Source organism: Sinocyclocheilus grahami, unplaced genomic scaffold, assembly GCF_001515645.1.
Source record: "Sinocyclocheilus grahami isolate Dianchi unplaced genomic scaffold, SAMN03320097.WGS_v1.1 scaffold127.1, whole genome shotgun sequence".
Lineage (NCBI taxonomy): Eukaryota > Metazoa > Chordata > Actinopteri > Cypriniformes > Cyprinidae > Sinocyclocheilus > Sinocyclocheilus grahami.
Window position 1 is genome coordinate 846,123 of NW_015505306.1, and position 17,825 is coordinate 863,947.

The 17,825-nt window shown below is 38.8% G+C and overlaps 1 protein-coding gene across 1 annotated transcript in view; it reads right to left on the bottom strand.

Moving 5' to 3' along the window:
* Positions 1 to 981: 981 nt before the first annotated feature.
* LOC107590430 (multidrug resistance-associated protein 1-like) overlaps positions 982 to 17,825 on the bottom strand; it is a 23,125-nt gene continuing 6,281 nt past the window's right edge. Inside the window, exons 5-30 of the mRNA XM_016279173.1 lie at positions 16,173 to 16,298; positions 16,022 to 16,083; positions 15,624 to 15,633; positions 15,423 to 15,584; positions 15,230 to 15,322; positions 14,936 to 15,139; positions 14,689 to 14,835; positions 14,394 to 14,481; positions 14,069 to 14,138; positions 12,957 to 13,083; positions 10,699 to 10,875; positions 10,364 to 10,531; positions 10,096 to 10,282; positions 9,843 to 9,884; positions 7,844 to 7,895; positions 6,194 to 6,335; positions 5,894 to 6,101; positions 4,813 to 5,123; positions 4,452 to 4,651; positions 4,214 to 4,340; positions 4,035 to 4,136; positions 2,495 to 2,641; positions 2,204 to 2,362; positions 1,855 to 2,021; positions 1,586 to 1,780; positions 982 to 1,421 (exon numbers count right to left, since the gene is read on the bottom strand). Coding sequence (XP_016134659.1) covers positions 1,313 to 1,421; positions 1,586 to 1,780; positions 1,855 to 2,021; positions 2,204 to 2,362; positions 2,495 to 2,641; positions 4,035 to 4,136; positions 4,214 to 4,340; positions 4,452 to 4,651; positions 4,813 to 5,123; positions 5,894 to 6,101; positions 6,194 to 6,335; positions 7,844 to 7,895; positions 9,843 to 9,884; positions 10,096 to 10,282; positions 10,364 to 10,531; positions 10,699 to 10,875; positions 12,957 to 13,083; positions 14,069 to 14,138; positions 14,394 to 14,481; positions 14,689 to 14,835; positions 14,936 to 15,139; positions 15,230 to 15,322; positions 15,423 to 15,584; positions 15,624 to 15,633; positions 16,022 to 16,083; positions 16,173 to 16,298 — 3,582 coding nt within the window. The 3' untranslated portion in view covers positions 982 to 1,312. The remainder of the gene's footprint in view (positions 1,422 to 1,585; positions 1,781 to 1,854; positions 2,022 to 2,203; positions 2,363 to 2,494; positions 2,642 to 4,034; positions 4,137 to 4,213; positions 4,341 to 4,451; positions 4,652 to 4,812; positions 5,124 to 5,893; positions 6,102 to 6,193; positions 6,336 to 7,843; positions 7,896 to 9,842; positions 9,885 to 10,095; positions 10,283 to 10,363; positions 10,532 to 10,698; positions 10,876 to 12,956; positions 13,084 to 14,068; positions 14,139 to 14,393; positions 14,482 to 14,688; positions 14,836 to 14,935; positions 15,140 to 15,229; positions 15,323 to 15,422; positions 15,585 to 15,623; positions 15,634 to 16,021; positions 16,084 to 16,172; positions 16,299 to 17,825) is intronic.

A 17,825-nucleotide genomic window follows, 5' to 3' on the forward strand; every position in this document is an offset into this window, starting at 1 on the left:
ATTCCTACTTGTTTTTAAAATAATATCACTCCCACCAAACCTGAAATATTAACCCTAGTTTGACCTTTTTACACAGAACAATAAGTGCATTCATAATTTTTGGTGAAATAATCACTGAGAAATAATAGTAAACAACAAAGATCCTAAATCAAATACGCCAACTAAATACATTACCAATGAAAACAGAAGGTCAGTGTAGACTCTACTGCATGATATTGGTAAGATGAGGCTTAAGTCGCCATTAGTGGGAGATACTCAGTAATAAATATGTTATATGATAAAATAATTTTATGTGAAAAAAAAAAATATTGTAACAGATTTTCTCAAAACTATAAATGAGGATTAAATGAGAGAAATCAATGGCTATCTGGAGATGAAACTAGAATTTTCAAATGTCTCTCTTTAGGAAACTTTTTTTGAAAATGAGAATACCTTCAAATATTAACTTTGGCTTGGGATGAAGCACCTGATGCTCATGGAGGGATTTCCCAGCAGCTGTTTGGTCAGTATTATCACTGCATCAGTGGTACAACGCTCAGAGAAACTTTGTTCTTTACTCTTTCTAGTGAAGCAATGATGCAAATATAATTGTTTTCATTACTAACAATCAACAGGAAAGTGCGGCTTAGTGGAAAAGTGAGAAGTCTTCCAAATGAAAACAGACAAGAAAAACAGCCATGAAGAAATCAAACTAGTTTTAAACATCCCAATGTTGGCATCAAACAACCTTCAAAGCAGCATTTGCAGTGAAACCATTAAAATGTGATTGAAAACGGAAGGCTACAGTAGCTGAGGATGGAGTGGTGGAGTGGGATGGAGCTCCAGGCCCACAGAAGAGGTACCTTCAGAGTCCATGTCTCACAAGGTCCACTCTCCATGGGCTCTACCCAGTGATATGTCCTAGGATGAACAGAGGGCTCTTCAGCCCCTCTACTTATCAGACCAAACCTGAGTCTTTGGCCATCTTGTAGAAAATTCCCTTCTTTGGCTTAGTGGAAAAGTGAGAAGTCTTCCAAATGAAAACAGACAAGAAAAACAGCCATGAAGAAATCAAACTAGTTTTAAACATCCCAATGTTGGCATCAAACAACCTTCAAAGCAGCATTTGCAGTGAAACCATTAAAATGTGATTGAAAACGGAAGGCTACAGTAGCTGAGGATGGAGTGGTGTCATGTTCACACTATGTGTGTGAGCTCCAGGCCCACAGAAGAGGTACCTTCAGAGTCCATGTCTCACAAGGTCCACTCTCCATGGGCTCTACCCAGTGATATGTCCTAGGATGAACAGAGGGCTCTTCAGCCCCTCTACTTATCAGACCAAACCTGAGTCTTTGGCCATCTTGTAGAAAATTCCCTTCTTGGCAATTAAATTGGACGGAGAATCAAATTCTGCCATCTGGCCTTTATCGAGAACCAGCACCCTTTCAAGAAAAATGTTAGGAAATATTTAGTGCTACATAAACATTTTAAATAACAATATATAATATAGTGTTGGTGTAGTCTTTATATTTATTATTATTTATAACTTTTTATTATTATTTAATATTCTTGAAGTTTAATTATTCAAAAAAAACCAAAAAAAAACCTTGTGTAGTCCATGATGGTGTTGAGACGGTGTGCGATGGTCAGAACGGTGCAGTCCTCAAACTGAGTTCGGATAGTGGACTGTATCAGATTGTCCGTCTCTAGGTCTACAGCTGCAGTGGCTTCATCCAAAACCAGAATCTTGGTCTTCCTGAGCAGAGCTCGAGCCAGGCAAACCAGCTGCCGCTGACCCAAACTGAAACAGTCAGAAACAGTCATATTAGATTTTAGTCAAAAGAAGAATAAATATTGTTGAGAAGGTGTTTATACCTGAGATTCTCTCCTCCCTCTGAACACTCATGGTTGAGTTTGTCAGGCAGGCCAGACACAAAGTTCTTGAGATGTGCGAGTTCCAGAGCTCTCCAGACCTCCTCATCAGTGTAGCCATCAAAGGGGTCCAGATTCATACGCAAGGAACCAGAGAACAGCACTGGATCCTGGGACAGAGGAAAAGGTGTTTAGAAATACAAAAGAAAAACTAAAACTAAAACAGCTCAATTCTCATTGGCAAGTTAACTGAAAAAATGAAATCATTCTGAAAGGAAAACATCAATTTGAAAACTTTAATAGTGATATCCTCAAATGAGTGACTTTAAATGAATGTATTTAAGTCCAGTGCCTGAGGAATGATTGTGATTCTGGATCGTAGCTCATGCAGGCCCAGCTCAGCAATGTTGACTCCATCTATATGGATCTCCCCTTGAGCTGCCTCGATGATGCGGAAGAGCCCTAATGTCAAAGAGGACTTTCCTGCTCCTGTCCTACCCACAATTCCCACCTAAGAAAAACACACAAATACATACATGATTAACTTTGCATGTTTATAAGGAAATCTTAGGTGAATAGATTTCTAAATGAACATTGTTTATTAGCTTGAACTGATTCTGAATATTATAATGGCTCCACGCACCTTTTCTGCTCCCTCAATGTTGACCGAGATATCAGAAATAGCCAGTTCTAAGTCCTCTCTGTATCTCAAGCCAAAGTTGTGGATTTCAATATGACCAGCGGTCGGCCAGCCAGCAGGCAGAGTGGAGTGCTCCAACCTCCATTCAGCCTGTAAACAGAGACATTAATGCAGCATAGACCAATCACATCTCAACAATCCATCTTTAACATTGAAACCAGAAATACATGAAGTTAACCTGAAATACTTTCAGGAAGTTGACCCGTCCTGCAGTGTAACATGCTATATAGTTCATCTAATACTATTTTAATCAGCTAATTTTGCTAATTGCAGTACCGTTAAAAAGTCCAGTGTGGGTAGGATTTTTTCAAATGTTTTTGAAAAAAAGTATCTTTTCCTCAACCAGGCTGCATTTATTTGATCACAAATACAGGGAAAACAGCAATTTTGTAAAATATTTTTACTATTTCAAATAACTGTCTTCATTTTAATATATTTTAAAATGAAAATTAATTTATTCCTGTGATGCAAAGCTGAATTTATCTGAAACTATCTGATGCTGAAATGTTTTTTTTGTGAAACTGTGATACTGTCCTTACTGTCACTTTTGATTAATTTAATGCAACCTTGCTGAATAAAAGTATTAACTTCTTTTAAAGAAATCTTACTGAGCACAACTTTTGAATGACAGTGTAATGAATCTAATATTTATAAGTGTATGTAATCATTTTAATTTTTTAATCATTTAAAAAATCACTTAAAATTAACAATGAACAAGTGAAGGAAAAAAGTTCATTAGAAATAGCAAAAAATTCAAACAAAATTAAAACGTGACCAGTGGTCAGCATACCAAATGAAAAAAAAAAAAAATTTCAAATAACTGTCTTCATTTTAATATATTTTAAAATGAAAATTAATTTATTCCTGTGATGCAAAGCTGAATTTATCTGAAACTATCTGATGCTGAAATGTTTTTTTTGTGAAACTGTGATACTGTCCTTACTGTCACTTTTGATTAATTTAATGCAACCTTGCTGAATAAAAGTATTAACTTCTTTTAAAGAAATCTTACTGAGCACAACTTTTGAATGACAGTGTAATGAATCTAATATTTATAAGTGTATGTAATAATTTTAATTTTTTAGTCATTTAAAAAAATCACTTAAAATTAACAATGAACAAGTGAAGGAAAAAAGTTCATTAGAAATAGCTAAAAATTCAAATAAAATTAAAACGTGACCAGTGGTCAGCATACCAAATGAAAAAAAAAAAAAGATCAGTTACAAGATCTCACACTTTCCTTTCATATATTAATGCAAACTGTAGCCTAAATAATCATAGCCATAAATAAATTACCCAAATTCTTTCCAGAAACTAGTGCCACATCTTGTGGACATATATTATCCCCCACCCCTCCCTGTGTGCTAACTATCCTCATCTCTCTAGTACAGTGAGAGATAAAAGAGGGAACAGGGCTAATCACAGATTGGACTCTACACAAGTACAGAATGAACACACACAATCTGCCTGCTGGTGCACTGACCTCTTTCTCTGTGTCTCCATATTCCTTCACCTTCTCCACCGCCACTATGCTAGTTTCCAGCTCAGAGGACATCCGCACCAGCCAGTTCAGAGATGCTGTGACCTGTGAGAAATATGGAACTAGTAAGGACTTGAGTGGACATCTGGTCTGTATCTCATCATTTTAGAAGTTAGACTGACCTGCAGCGCATAAGAGATGGACAGCCCCATGATACCTGGACTCAGACTGTCCCTGGCCATCACAGCAAAAAGCGCTGCAGATGTCACAATAAGGTTTCCCACAAACTCTAACCTCACTGCCAACCATCTGCAGGACACAGAGGCACAAAGACACATCAAATCATCAGCTTTCCAAAAAACGAAACACTAATACATCTAACCTAATGGTAAAATCATGCGAGGTTCTGTGAATTCTCACCGGTTGGCTACAATGCTGGGGAAATAAGCTGTTTGGTTGTGGTCCACTCTGCCATCACTCTCTGTGATGAAGCGCTGCTGCTCTCCAAATGCTCTGATCACACTGGTGCCCAGCAGTGTCTCGTTGAAGTGTGTGTAGACAGGAGAGCGGCTCACGGACTCCAGTCGTTTCAGCTGCCGAGAGGACGCCACGTAAAAACGCTAACAGAGATGAAAAGACAAATGTTAGAGCAGCACCCAGCAAATGATTACACTTACATTGAAGTTTTAGATCTCAAATATTTTCTATTTAAATGTATTTTAGCCTAGAGAGTTGCTAGTCTTAGCTATCATGCAGCCGCAAGGTAAAACAACTGACTGACCTGTACAAAGAAGTAGAACAGGCCCAGCGGTGGGATGATGATGGCTACCAGTGGCGTGGCAATGAGGATGACAGCACATGAGCCCAGCACATTAAACATGGAGCCCATGAACATTTTTATGATGCTAGGGATGACCGAGTCAATGGTGTCTGTCTCTTTGGCAAAGCGGTTGACCAGATTGCCACTGGGTGTGCGTTCGAAGAAAGACATGGGTGATCTCAGGATGTTGTAGAGCATCGTCTGGTGCAGGTAGCGGGAGGCTAAGATCCCACCAACCGACACCGCCACAGAATAGCAGAACACTGCAATGCCTATCAGAGAGAAAAAAATGAAAAAAGGTTTCAAAAGCTAGCTTCAAAATGGTTTCTGGACCAATAAGCTAATTAATAATAATAATAATAATAATAAAAACATATAAAGAACTACATAGACATATATTAATAACAAACATTTAATACAAAAAATATATTGAATTGCATAAAACTGCATTGCATTAAAATTATTTTAAGGGGCTGCAATATGAAAAAAGGTTTCAAAAGCTAGCTTCAAAATGGTTTCTGGACCAATAAGCTAATTAATAATAATAATAATAATAAAAACATATAAAGAACTACATAGACATATATTAATAACAAACATTTAATACAAAAAATATGTTGAATTGCATAAAACTGCATTGCATTAAAATTATTTTAAGGGGCTGCAATTTAACATATTGGTTTATCTAAAATACGAAGAAAATACCATAATTATTAATCGGCAGGTATAGTTCACCTATGAAATTAAGATGGTATTTTCAAAAAAAAGAAAAGAAAAGAAAACCTTTTAAAAGTGAATTTTGGAAGGTGAGTATTTATTGATTTGATGACATTAAGGAAAAAGCTGGCACACCAAAGCTCCATACAGTGAAAAAAATATTTTACAAGTTCTAACCAACAGTGACCACATAGCTCAAAACTTCACTGTTGGTGAGAACTTTTTTCTATTTATATAAAAGTTGTCATATTAAAAACAGTTTTCAGGAATTTCAGATGTGAATATAAACAATCACACACAACAATCTGAATGTCTCTTAAATTACCTTGTGAGATTCCGAGGGCTCCATACACCCCTAAACGCATCTCTCTGTTGGGCTGTGTGTTGTTGATAACAGGGTCATCTGTCCAGAGACTGAGCCAGTAGTTTGAGCCCAGAGAGGACAGATGATGACAGAAGAACAGAAATATACTGAAGATGGACAAGGGCAAGCCGATAGCCTTCATGTACTCCCAAAACACAGACAGCTTCACCTGCATAACAAACAATATTCACTATATCTCAAAATTAAATGGAAAAAGGAACCATGCTCTAACATCCTGACACAGAGACAGCTGACTTATACCCTGCCAGTGTTGGCCTTGTCAGCCTCAGTTAGTCGGGCAGCTTCTGCAGATTTGGTCTTCTTTGCGGCCGCAACATCATTAGGTTCAGTTTTCTGTGGGGTTTTACCTGTGCCTGCTGCATTGAGAGAGTTCAGACTCTGCCTACAGGACACAGAGAAACACCAGGATAGTAAATAATGTCAAAATATTGTTAGTACATGATTTAAATGTTAAATGGTTGTTAGATATAACACAGAGTCCTTATAAACCATAATACAAGTGATTTATAAAATCTAGCACAAATGAATGAGTGAGCATACACATCATGCAAGATCTGATGCATAGATTTACATGGTTTTGTTCTTGTTTTTTATCTGTCAAACTGATGAACGTCATTTGGAATTCATGAGAGAAGTGGCAATGACTGATTCAAGGACCCATGATTTTCGTCACCATGTTTTCTCAAGCTCACAAAGCAGATCATCAGTGAATAACCAATTAAATTTCCACCTGTTTCTCACACAAATCTATCATATGACATCAGAAGACATACAGAAAGCAATGCACAAATTGGGAAAGACAAAATGTCTCGCCGCTAGTGATTCATCATGCTGCAACAGGTCTAGACACAGTGTTTATTAAGAACAAAGAAATAAATCAGAAAAGTTATTGGAAATCTCTTACCCCAACATGGCAGCAGGACCCCCATTCTCAAGTCCTTTCCGTGGGACTGCTTCTATGGATGAGAAAATATATACCAAATCAGAATTACACACATCTTCCTGCATGCTTCATGCTTTTCCACATCCATACTTGTACCAAAGACTTTTTAAACTATTCTAAGTTACAGAAGACAAGCTTTCTTATTATCTAGAAGTCATGGCATTCAAAAGCACCTACGCAACACAATCCTTTTGCAACAAATTATGTAATCAAGCAGTGACTAAAATCCCAGGCTGCACTTGAGTACAAACATGTCTATATTTAACATGGCAATAAAAGGCCATCATAATTGGCTTCTAAGCAACCACACCTCTCAGGCCTGCAGAAATGAAAGACAGTCTATCAAAACAGCAGACATTAGATTTAGGCTCAGAGGTGAAGGTTAGAAGAATCACCAGCAGGCTGCCCAGCACCTCAGACTGGCGGTCTTCACGGGTCCACTTGGATTCGAAAACCCGAGGTCCGACCCGAGAGGGTTCGGGTCCAATACTTCGACGAGTACCTCGGACATGGGTCGGGTTCGGTATTAGCGGCCTCGGGTCTCGGGTAATTTAAAATAAACATGCTTTTTCCAAATGGATCCGATTAGACCCGAATTTGATGCATAGATTTACATGGTTTTGTTCTTGTTTTTTATCTGTCAAACTGATGAACGTCATTTGGAATTCATGAGAGAAGTGGCAATGACTGATTCAAGGACCCATGATTTTCGTCACCATGTTTTCTCAAGCTCACAAAGCAGATCATCAGTGAATAACCAATTAAATTTCCACCTGTTTCTCACACAAATCTATCATATGACATCAGAAGACATACAGAAAGCAATGCACAAATTGGGAAAGACAAAATGTCTCGCCGCTAGTGATTCATCATGCTGCAACAGGTCTAGACACAGTGTTTATTAAGAACAAAGAAATAAATCAGAAAAGTTATTGGAAATCTCTTACCCCAACATGGCAGCAGGACCCCCATTCTCAAGTCCTTTCCGTGGGACTGCTTCTATGGATGAGAAAATATATACCAAATCAGAATTACACACATCTTCCTGCATGCTTCATGCTTTTCCACATCCATACTTGTACCAAAGACTTTTTAAACTATTCTAAGTTACAGAAGACAAGCTTTCTTATTATCTAGAAGTCATGGCATTCAAAAGCACCTACGCAACACAATCCTTTTGCAACAAATTATGTAATCAAGCAGTGACTAAAATCCCAGGCTGCACTTGAGTACAAACATGTCTATATTTAACATGGCAATAAAAGGCCATCATAATTGGCTTCTAAGCAACCACACCTCTCAGGCCTGCTGAAATGAAAGACAGTCTATCAAAACAGCAGACATTAGATTTAGGCTCAGAGGTGAAGGTTAGAAGAATCACCAGCAGGCTGCCCAGCACCTCAGACTGGCAGTCTTCACGGGTCCACTTGGATTCGAAAACCCGAGGTCCGACCCGAGAGGGTTCGGGTCCAATACTTCGACGAGTACCTCGGACATGGGTCAGGTTCGGTATTAGCGGCCTCGGGTCTCGGGTAATTTAAAATAAACATGCTTTTTCCAAATGGATCCGATTAGACCTGAATTCTTTTAATCTATACCGAATGTGTAGGTTACGTTCACTTTCGCGTTAAGTGAGGAACGCACATAGAAAAGGAGCATACGTTTGTAACCTCGCACACAGAAATCATCTTATAGATACAAGATCCATCGGGAAAATCCACTCGCTTCATTATACTGCGTGTTCATGCAGGGCTTTTCTTTTTTGTGTGCAGAAGCCTTTCGCCGGAGATCAGGTTGCATTCAACACTAGCGAATCCATGAATTATTAGGCTATCGATTTATTTTTTATCAAACTATCACGTTTATTTTTCAAATCCACTGGTCACAATTGAAAGGCGAACTCAGAAATAACTTGTATCCATCAGGCAGGCACTAATATAAACTAGCCTAATAATAAATAGAATAAAATGTTAAATAAATCAAAGTAATGCAGAAGTGGCCAAATCAGTCTGCAGAACACCGGGATTTTTCCTGATTGACTGCGGGGCTGCAGGCTGTACACGTCAATGCCGTTTACGTTCGGGTCCAGTTGGGTTCGAAAATAAATGCCGTCGGACTCGGGTCTAATTTCATCGGGTCTGTTTTGGGTCGGGTTTTTCTATAAAAATAATTAATTTATGCACGTCGGGTTCGGGTAAGAAGTGATTTGGGTCGGGTACAGATTTTAGGACCCGAGAAGACCTCTACCTCAGACATATGAGGAACTGACACAGCGACAAGACTGGTGAAGGCCAAATGGTGAAGCCATTCAAAGTGCTCCATTCAAAAAAAAAAAAAATGTCCTGCACAGATTACAAAGACATTTCCCTGTATACCTTAAATTAAATTATCATCATGTGTAAATACCTTTTCTACTTCAAATAAATTTTGTTCTTTTGAAATTTCTATTCTAAAAAAAATTATTTGAGCATCCAACAAGCATATTAAAATGATTTCTGAAGGATTATGTCAATTCAGCTTTGTAAATTCAGCTTTACCATCCCAGAAATACATTACATTTGAAAATATACTACAACAGAAAAGAGTTATTTTAAATTGTAATAATATTTCACAATATTACAAGTGTTGTACGTGAGTAATGTAGTAACAGCCAGTTACATCATTGCTCAGCTCTCAAGTGAGTTGAGAAGAGATCAAATTCTATTACTGTGACAAGGGGTACCATTTACTCTATCAAAACGGAGTACAGTGCAAGAATGTGTAATATGTAAATCTAAGGTTTGTGAGCTATAGTCCAATGGCAATGAAGTGGGAAAGTACTAAAAAACTCAGTGTGCACCTCACATATTTCAGGCCTCAGACCAGGATAATAAGCCCTATTCAAACATGCAGTACAAGCAGGCCTATTCAATTTATATGGCCCGGGGACCAATTACACCCTCAAACCTTCAGATTTCCCTTTTTCGTCCTCTGCCTCCCCTCCCTCCTCTGAAAAGCCAACAGAGGGGACACAACAAATAAGAAGAAATTATGAAAACATAGATGTACAGACAAAAAAGATCACTAGACACATAATAATTTGGCAAAAAGATCTCACACACAATATGAACAATAGTAATCATTTAGAGGAACTGGCTATATGAAAGGACAGATGCATGAAAGCATGAAAGAAGTTCAGCTATGAAGCGGCCAGCCTCACCTCCCACTGACTCCTCCACCTCCTCCTGCTCTGTGTTGGTGTAGGTATGCAGGAACTCAGCAAAAGCGCCTTGTCGGCCCAGCAGCTCGGTGTAAGAGCCCATCTCTGTGATCTCTCCATCCACCATCACCAAGATCAGGTCAGCCTGGGGCAGGAAGCTCAGCCCGTGCGTCACCAGAACCCGAGTCTGTAAGAGTTCCATGTGTGATGTGAAATGCCTATAAGAGATGTATACATATTTGGATAATACATGACTAAATGGCCTTACTCTGCCCTGCAGCAACCCCTGAGGTCCGATGATCTTCTCAAAGATGTGTTTTCCCACATGAGCGTCCACGGCAGAGAGCGGGTCATCCAGCAGATACACTGCACAGTTGCAGTACACAGCCCTGGCCACACTCACCCGCTGTTTCTGACCTCCAGACAGATTCACGCCCTAAAATTACAATGTCATATGATTAACCCAACTGACTGCTATTATAGATTTAAATAATGTCAGATTGTTGCATTAAAAGCAGCCTGTGACAGCATGCAGCTTTAACCTTCAAACTATCGTGCTAGGTTAGGACAAATTGTAAGAATCATTCTGAAGTCTTTATTTACCTTCTCCCCAATCTCTGTTGAGTCTCCTCCAGGTAGGATCTCCAGGTCTGGTAGGAGAGCACACGCCTCCACCACCTTCTGGTACCAGCTGTCTTTTCCGTCCCGTCCAAACAAAATGTTGTCTTTGAGAGTGGCATTTTGGATCCAGGCCTGCTGAGGCACGTAAGCCACAGAGCCCTGAAAAACAGTCAGATACTCAATGTATTTCTTTATCCTCCCATTATTAATGTTTAAATGTCTTTAAAGGCATTGTTATTAATAAATCAAAACAAAGAACAGTTATGACATGAAATTAACAGCTTTTCAAAATAAAATAAATACATTTGGGACATTGATTATGTGACAGTCAGATGTTCTTGCTTTCACAGTCATACAAGATGCTTTTTGGCAAATTTTCAAATCATGGGGAGATAGGGCTGTGCAAAAAAATTGAATGCGAGAGAGCCGAGAAAAGAATCACCCCCCTTTAAAATAATCACATTTTGTTGCTTTGCAGCCTGAAATAAAGATGGACACAATTTTTGTTTTATTCAGTTGCATTATAACATCCAAGCGAAAGAAATAATACCATGTCAGAAAAAAAACAGAATCACTGAGCTGGAAAAATCACCCCCTCCTAAAAATGACTTGTAAACTCAATCAGGTGTAGCTTATCACCTTCTCAATGGCACACGAAGCCATTTGAATTTCAACTGTGATCAGCTGTGGTCATTTTGATCAGCTCAGCATGAAAAGGGCTTTCCTGGAGCATTTCAGTCCTTGGTAGTGCAGCTGAAGCAAACAATCTACAAACTATGGGTGGCAAGGCACTGTCAATAGATCTCTGGGATAAAGCTGTGGACAGGCACAAGTCAGGAGATGGATACAAAAAAAATTCAAAGGCTTTATCAATTACTAGAAACACAGTGAAGTCTGTTATTAAGAAGTGGAAGGTATTTGGTACAACACAGACCCTCCCTGGATCAGGATGTCACTCCAAACTGGATGGAAGAGCCAGGAGGAAACTGGTCAGAGAGGCGAGCAAGAGGCCTACAGCAACTCTGAAGCAGTTGCAGGAATTTATGACAAAGAGTGGGTGATCTTTTTTTCCAAATCTGTGATTTTTGTTTTTCTGACATGATGGTATCTTTCGCTTGGATGTTATAAGTTGCACTGAGTAAATACAGCTGGATAAATAAAAAAATGTGTCCATCTTCATTTCAGGCTGCAAAGCAACAAAATGTGATTATTTTAAAGGGGGAGAATCACCCCCCTTTAAAATAATCACATTTTGTTGCTTTGCAGCCTGAAATAAAGATGGACACAATTTTTGTTTTATTCAGTTGCATTATAACATCCAAGCGAAAGAAATAATACCATGTCAGAAAAAAAACAGAATCACTGAGCTGGAAAAATCACCCCCTCCTAAAAATGACTTGTAAACTCAATCAGGTGTAGCTTATCACCTTCTCAATGGCACACGAAGCCATTTGAATTTCAACTGTGATCAGCTGTGGTCATTTTGATCAGCTCAGCATGAAAAGGGCTTTCCTGGAGCATTTCAGTCCTTGGTAGTGCAGCTGAAGCAAACAATCTACAAACTATGGGTGGCAAGGCACTGTCAATAGATCTCTGGGATAAAGCTGTGGACAGGCACAAGTCAGGAGATGGATACAAAAAAAATTCAAAGGCTTTATCAATTACTAGAAACACAGTGAAGTCTGTTATTAAGAAGTGGAAGGTATTTGGTACAACACAGACCCTCCCTGGATCAGGATGTCACTCCAAACTGGATGGAAGAGCCAGGAGGAAACTGGTCAGAGAGGCGAGCAAGAGGCCTACAGCAACTCTGAAGCAGTTGCAGGAATTTATGACAAAGAGTGGGTGATCTTTTTTTCCAAATCTGTGATTTTTGTTTTTCTGACATGATGGTATCTTTCGCTTGGATGTTATAAGTTGCACTGAGTAAATACAGCTGGATAAATCAAAAAATGTGTCCATCTTCATTTCAGGCTGCAAAGCAACAAAATGTGATTATTTTAAAGGGGGTGATTATTTTCTATACCCACTGTATTTAATACATAATAAAATATTAAATTATAAAAGAAAACCCTAGTGGAATAAAATATGTTTGAGCCCCAGTGCATACATAATCTATTTAACTCAAATACAACAGAGCACTTAATTCAAGAGCCACTGTTTTCACACAAAATAATTTCAGGCAAGCTTGCTCTAAAGAAATACAACATACAGCAAAAGCACATAGCTTGTGTCTGTACCTTGATCGAGACAGATCCTTCTTGCTTCTGCATCTCTCCCAGCAAAGCTGAAAGCAGAGAGGATTTCCCTGAACCCACATGCCCTACCACAGCAACAAACGCCCCCTCAGGAATATGCACATTAATCCTGAAGAGAGAGAAAGACACGCTGAGACAAGAAAAGATACAAAGAACAACAAACAGTTCAAGCAACATATGGACACAAGCGGCATTGTGTCATAAAGGTATAAAAGGGTACATTCATTCAGTAGGATTTCTTCATTTACTTCATTGTTGATTGAAGATTATGGGCAAATCTTTCAGAGTGTACTGATATTAACAAATGAATTTACAGTGAACAATAATGCAAGTCAAATTACACAGTTCAATACATGATTTGAAGCAAATGAGATTAAGCTAAGATTGAAAGCAATTCGGCAACCCAAATTTCATTATCCCTCTCATTAATATCAGAGGAGATTCACCAGATTACATTTCCTCTGGCGATTGATGCTCTCCTGTATCGGGGTTCATGCACATGTACTTGCCTGTAATGTCCTCAGTAGCCTGTTTCACTGGTTCTGCTCTATGTAATCGCAATATTCATGTCAATGCTAAAAGTCATTTTGATGCCTTGAATATAATAAGTACATTTGTGTAGAGTACATAGGGTTGGGATTTGATAACAGTTATTAAAGCATAAAAATCAAATGACTGTCATGACATTCTATTAATGGTTCTTCAATGTTTTCCAATGTGGGCAGAAACATAGTAATATGCTTACTTACTTACTAATAAATATACTTTTGCATTGTCACTGTTGCATGCAACAACAAAATATTCTACGACCAGTATAGTCCTATTCATAATCAGTCGTATGTTAAACTTATAATTATAATAATAAGTTATTTATATAGCCTTTGATGAGCTTTTCCAGGGCTCAAATAGGCACTATATTTGTTGAGGGAGAGTGGTGCTTCTTCAAAAATAATAAAATCATGGAATCATGGAATCGTTCATCAGAATTGTGAAATTCTGTACAATTCCCATCCCTAGTACTCAATAACACTGAACAAGATTCTATTCATTGGATCACATACTGTATCTTTTACACGCTAAGAAAATGGCGTTACCTCTTCAAAGTAGGGGATTCGTCTTTAGACCAGCTGAAAGCTCCGTCCACAATCCTGATGCTGTCTGGAGCTAAATAAGCAGGAAACAACAATGTAGTCTCTTAAGTGAACATCAAAACACACGGTATGTCTTTAAACCCACAGATCTACTGAACAGCTGCTACTCTCTCATACAAAGCTGTTTTATGTCTGTCTGTGGAAACTGTTTGGGGACTACAGTGCTTTGGGAGTCAAACATGCACAGCATACTAAAAAATACATGCCACAGAATATGGCACATTTTTTTTATTGCAGATTTGAACTGCTTGTGAATCACTGGACTCACATGAACTGATGGCTGGCCGCTCCACATTGTCTTCATCCAACTCCTCATGGGACAGAAACACACGCAGGCGCTTCATAGACACACTGGCCTGAAGGAAGCAATACATTTCACAGTCATAATAAAAATCAAAATCAGATGACAAGTTCCTGGATTTCCATGTTAACCTTTTGATCTGATCACAAGTGGTCCAAAAACATTTAAGATTTGACAACTTATACCATATTACAAGGTATTACAAGGTTCACATTCAACGGGTTTTTTTTAAAGAAAGAGAGAGAGAGAAAGAGAGTAGTACCTGCACCATGCTGCTGATGACCATGGGCAACATATTAAGAGGGAAGCGCAGGATGTTGAACAAGGCCAGAGAAACAAATGCCTTCTGTGCATCCAGAATATTATGTTCATCCACTAACACATATACTGCGAATGTGGAGAGGGCAACCTTTGTGAAAGAGACAAGACAAACACAGGGTAGCATCAAAAACAGTGGGCATAATCATGAAAAAGCCCATGCAGGACTGGAATTCAAAGGCACCACCTACCAAAAATGGTGCGCAGACCCAAGTAAAGGTGGACACAGCACCAAGGTAAGCAGTCTTCTTAAGCACACGCAATTCACTCTCTCGGATGTCAGACACTTTGTCTTTGAACGCCAGTTCCCATGCGTAGAGTTTAAGCACTTTAATGCCGTTCAGCACCTCATTCATAAGCTTGATCCTATTGTCCTTGCTTTTCATTTGGGCAACCTGTGGGTGAGAGTGTCAGATTAACAAAGATGATCTAATTAACGAAATTCAGGCAAATAAACCTGCTGAGCAGGAAAAGAGGTTCAAAACCTGGTAAGTTTTAGTTTTCATGGCAATGACTGCATTTAGAGGAACCATTAGGACCATCACAGCAACTCCAGCAAGCACAGAAGGTCCCAGATTCTGATAACAAAAGAGCAATAAATAAATACATAAGAACAGGTATTAGTGATGTGTAATGAAATGAGCATACAAGCCAAGACACCTTCGTGTAGGCACATACCTGCCACAGGAAGTAAAGGGCCAGGATAACCTGCAAAGGTGCTGACCAAATCATGTTGATATAGGTGATGAGGTCCATAAAACGCTGAGCATCTACAGACATCAGATTCACAATCTCTCCGACAGTGGATGTTCGCCGGGCAGCATTGGTAATGACTAAGGCCTTGACAAAATGAAGGAAAATATTATAAATCTACACTACCATTAAAACACTGGAGTCAGTAATATAAAAAAAAAAGAAAGAAAAAAAAGAATTACATTAAAAAAAAATTCATTATTTTATTCAGCAAGGAAGCATTAAATTGATCAAAAGTTACAGAAAAAGACAGAAAAGTATACAGCTTTGCAATCACAGGAAAAAAAATAATTTCAAAATATATTACACAATACAAAAATTTTTAATTGTTTTCTTGATCAAATAAATGCAGTCTTGGTGAGCATGTTGTTCTTTCAAAAACATAAAACATTAAAATATGCACTTTAAAAGACATTCGTTAAAAAAATGTTTTTAATAAAAATGTTTTGAGAGTTAAAGTATGGCCTATTCACATTGGCAAATGCATTTTTTCCAGTTTCTTGAATCTCTGAGAGTCTGCTCACCCCGTGATCCACCAGAAAGTGATTCTGGACAAGAATGAAGCTCCCGACTCTGGACATGGATTCTGCACAAACACATTCATAGTACTGGCCATCAATTCAACATCCATATAATAAAGCATACCTCTACCTTCTTTAAGTAAAGTTCACTAACCGAGTCTCTGACAGCCTGTGAAAAGAGTGGAGGCTGGTCGGACAAGCAGGCCAGGATCAGGGAGATGAGCAGCATGGTGTAATATATGTAGAAAGTGGTATATTTGAACACATTCACACTGGCAGGCTGAAAGGAAAGACCAAACAACACTTTAAGGGTTTGCTCACATTTCAAACAAACCTGATTTGTTTTTTTAATCTGTACTTTAGAACTGCCTGTCCTTTTGCAATGGATGAAATACGATCGGTTTATTCGGTTTGTTCAATATCCCGTATTTCAATAACTATATTGGTTGTTGCTATATTAATGATGTAACAGTCAACATAATACTGAGAAACTTTCTTCTACAGAAACTGAAGTGTAGCTATCAGTGTGGGAAGGGACAGGAAATTTGGCCTCTGCTGTGCCACAGAACCCACATGGCACATGTGAGATCACGAGCGACAGAGTCATTTTACACATTCATGCATTTACTGCATCTAAAACGGCTGATTCATTCATTCACTCATACACAATTCTCTATTACACAGTTCACTACATGAGGAAAGAGTGAACAAAAATAAGTGTATTCAGGCAGAGCTCTTTTGCCCAATTTGTGTGACATTTTATAAACAACACAATCCGAATGACAAAAAGCTATTTAAAATGTGATCTACTATTTCAGACTGAGGTGAATTCAGAGCTGTTGAGAAACAGAGTTGCGACACGCTTTGATCTCGCCGAAACATGGTTCCTGGAGCTCTCAATAATTCCAAACAACTCCGTGCTGTCAATATGTTTGGATGGGTTTAAGTAGGATAGACAGCAGTTTCACTATATCTGCAGCAATTTCTAGTGATTATGAACACATCATGTGCATTGATTGTGTATTGATAACTATGCTGACTACGTTTTACAATTGTATTTTATTCTGGGGAGTGATGAAGAGACAGCATTAAAGGGGTCATATGATGCGATTTAAATTTTTTCTTTCTCTTTGAAGTGTTACAAGCTCTTGGTGCAAAAAGAAGATCTGTAAAGTTGCAAAGACTTAAGTCTCAAATCCAAAGAGATATTCTTTATAAAAGTTAACAGTCAGCCACGCCTACCTAAAACGGCTCGTTCTAACACGACCCCACATGTCTACGTCACTATGTGGGAAGATTTGCATAACGCCGCCCAAATGTTCACGCAAAGAAAGAAAGCGTAACTTTTATTCTCGCTGTAGTATTGTTGTTGCCGCCGCCATGCCGTGAAGACACTGTGTTTCGTTGTGAAAGCAAAACTACTTTGTTTGGCCTTCCAAAAGAGGACAACATCCGCTTCGTCATGCCTAGAGCTGATCAGTGCTGGTCACTGAGGAAATGCATCAACTTCTCGCTGTGCATCGCTGGATCGGCTTTCACCGTGGACGAAGCGGAGTCCAGCCCGGAGTCGTCACATGTGGTTGCCGCAAGCCCTCCGGACGCTCTTTCGTCGAATCCGCCGGCTGCGCCGTTCTCAAGCTCACCGGCCTCCTCTCACTCGTTCCTCACTCTAGCCGCCGCGTGTGATGCTGTGTTTCATTGTGAAAGCGAAACTACTTTGTTTGGCCTTCCAAAAGAGGACACAACTAGAAATCAGTGGTTAAGTTGTATTTACAACACTGTTCCAGAACACTTCAACCCAAATATT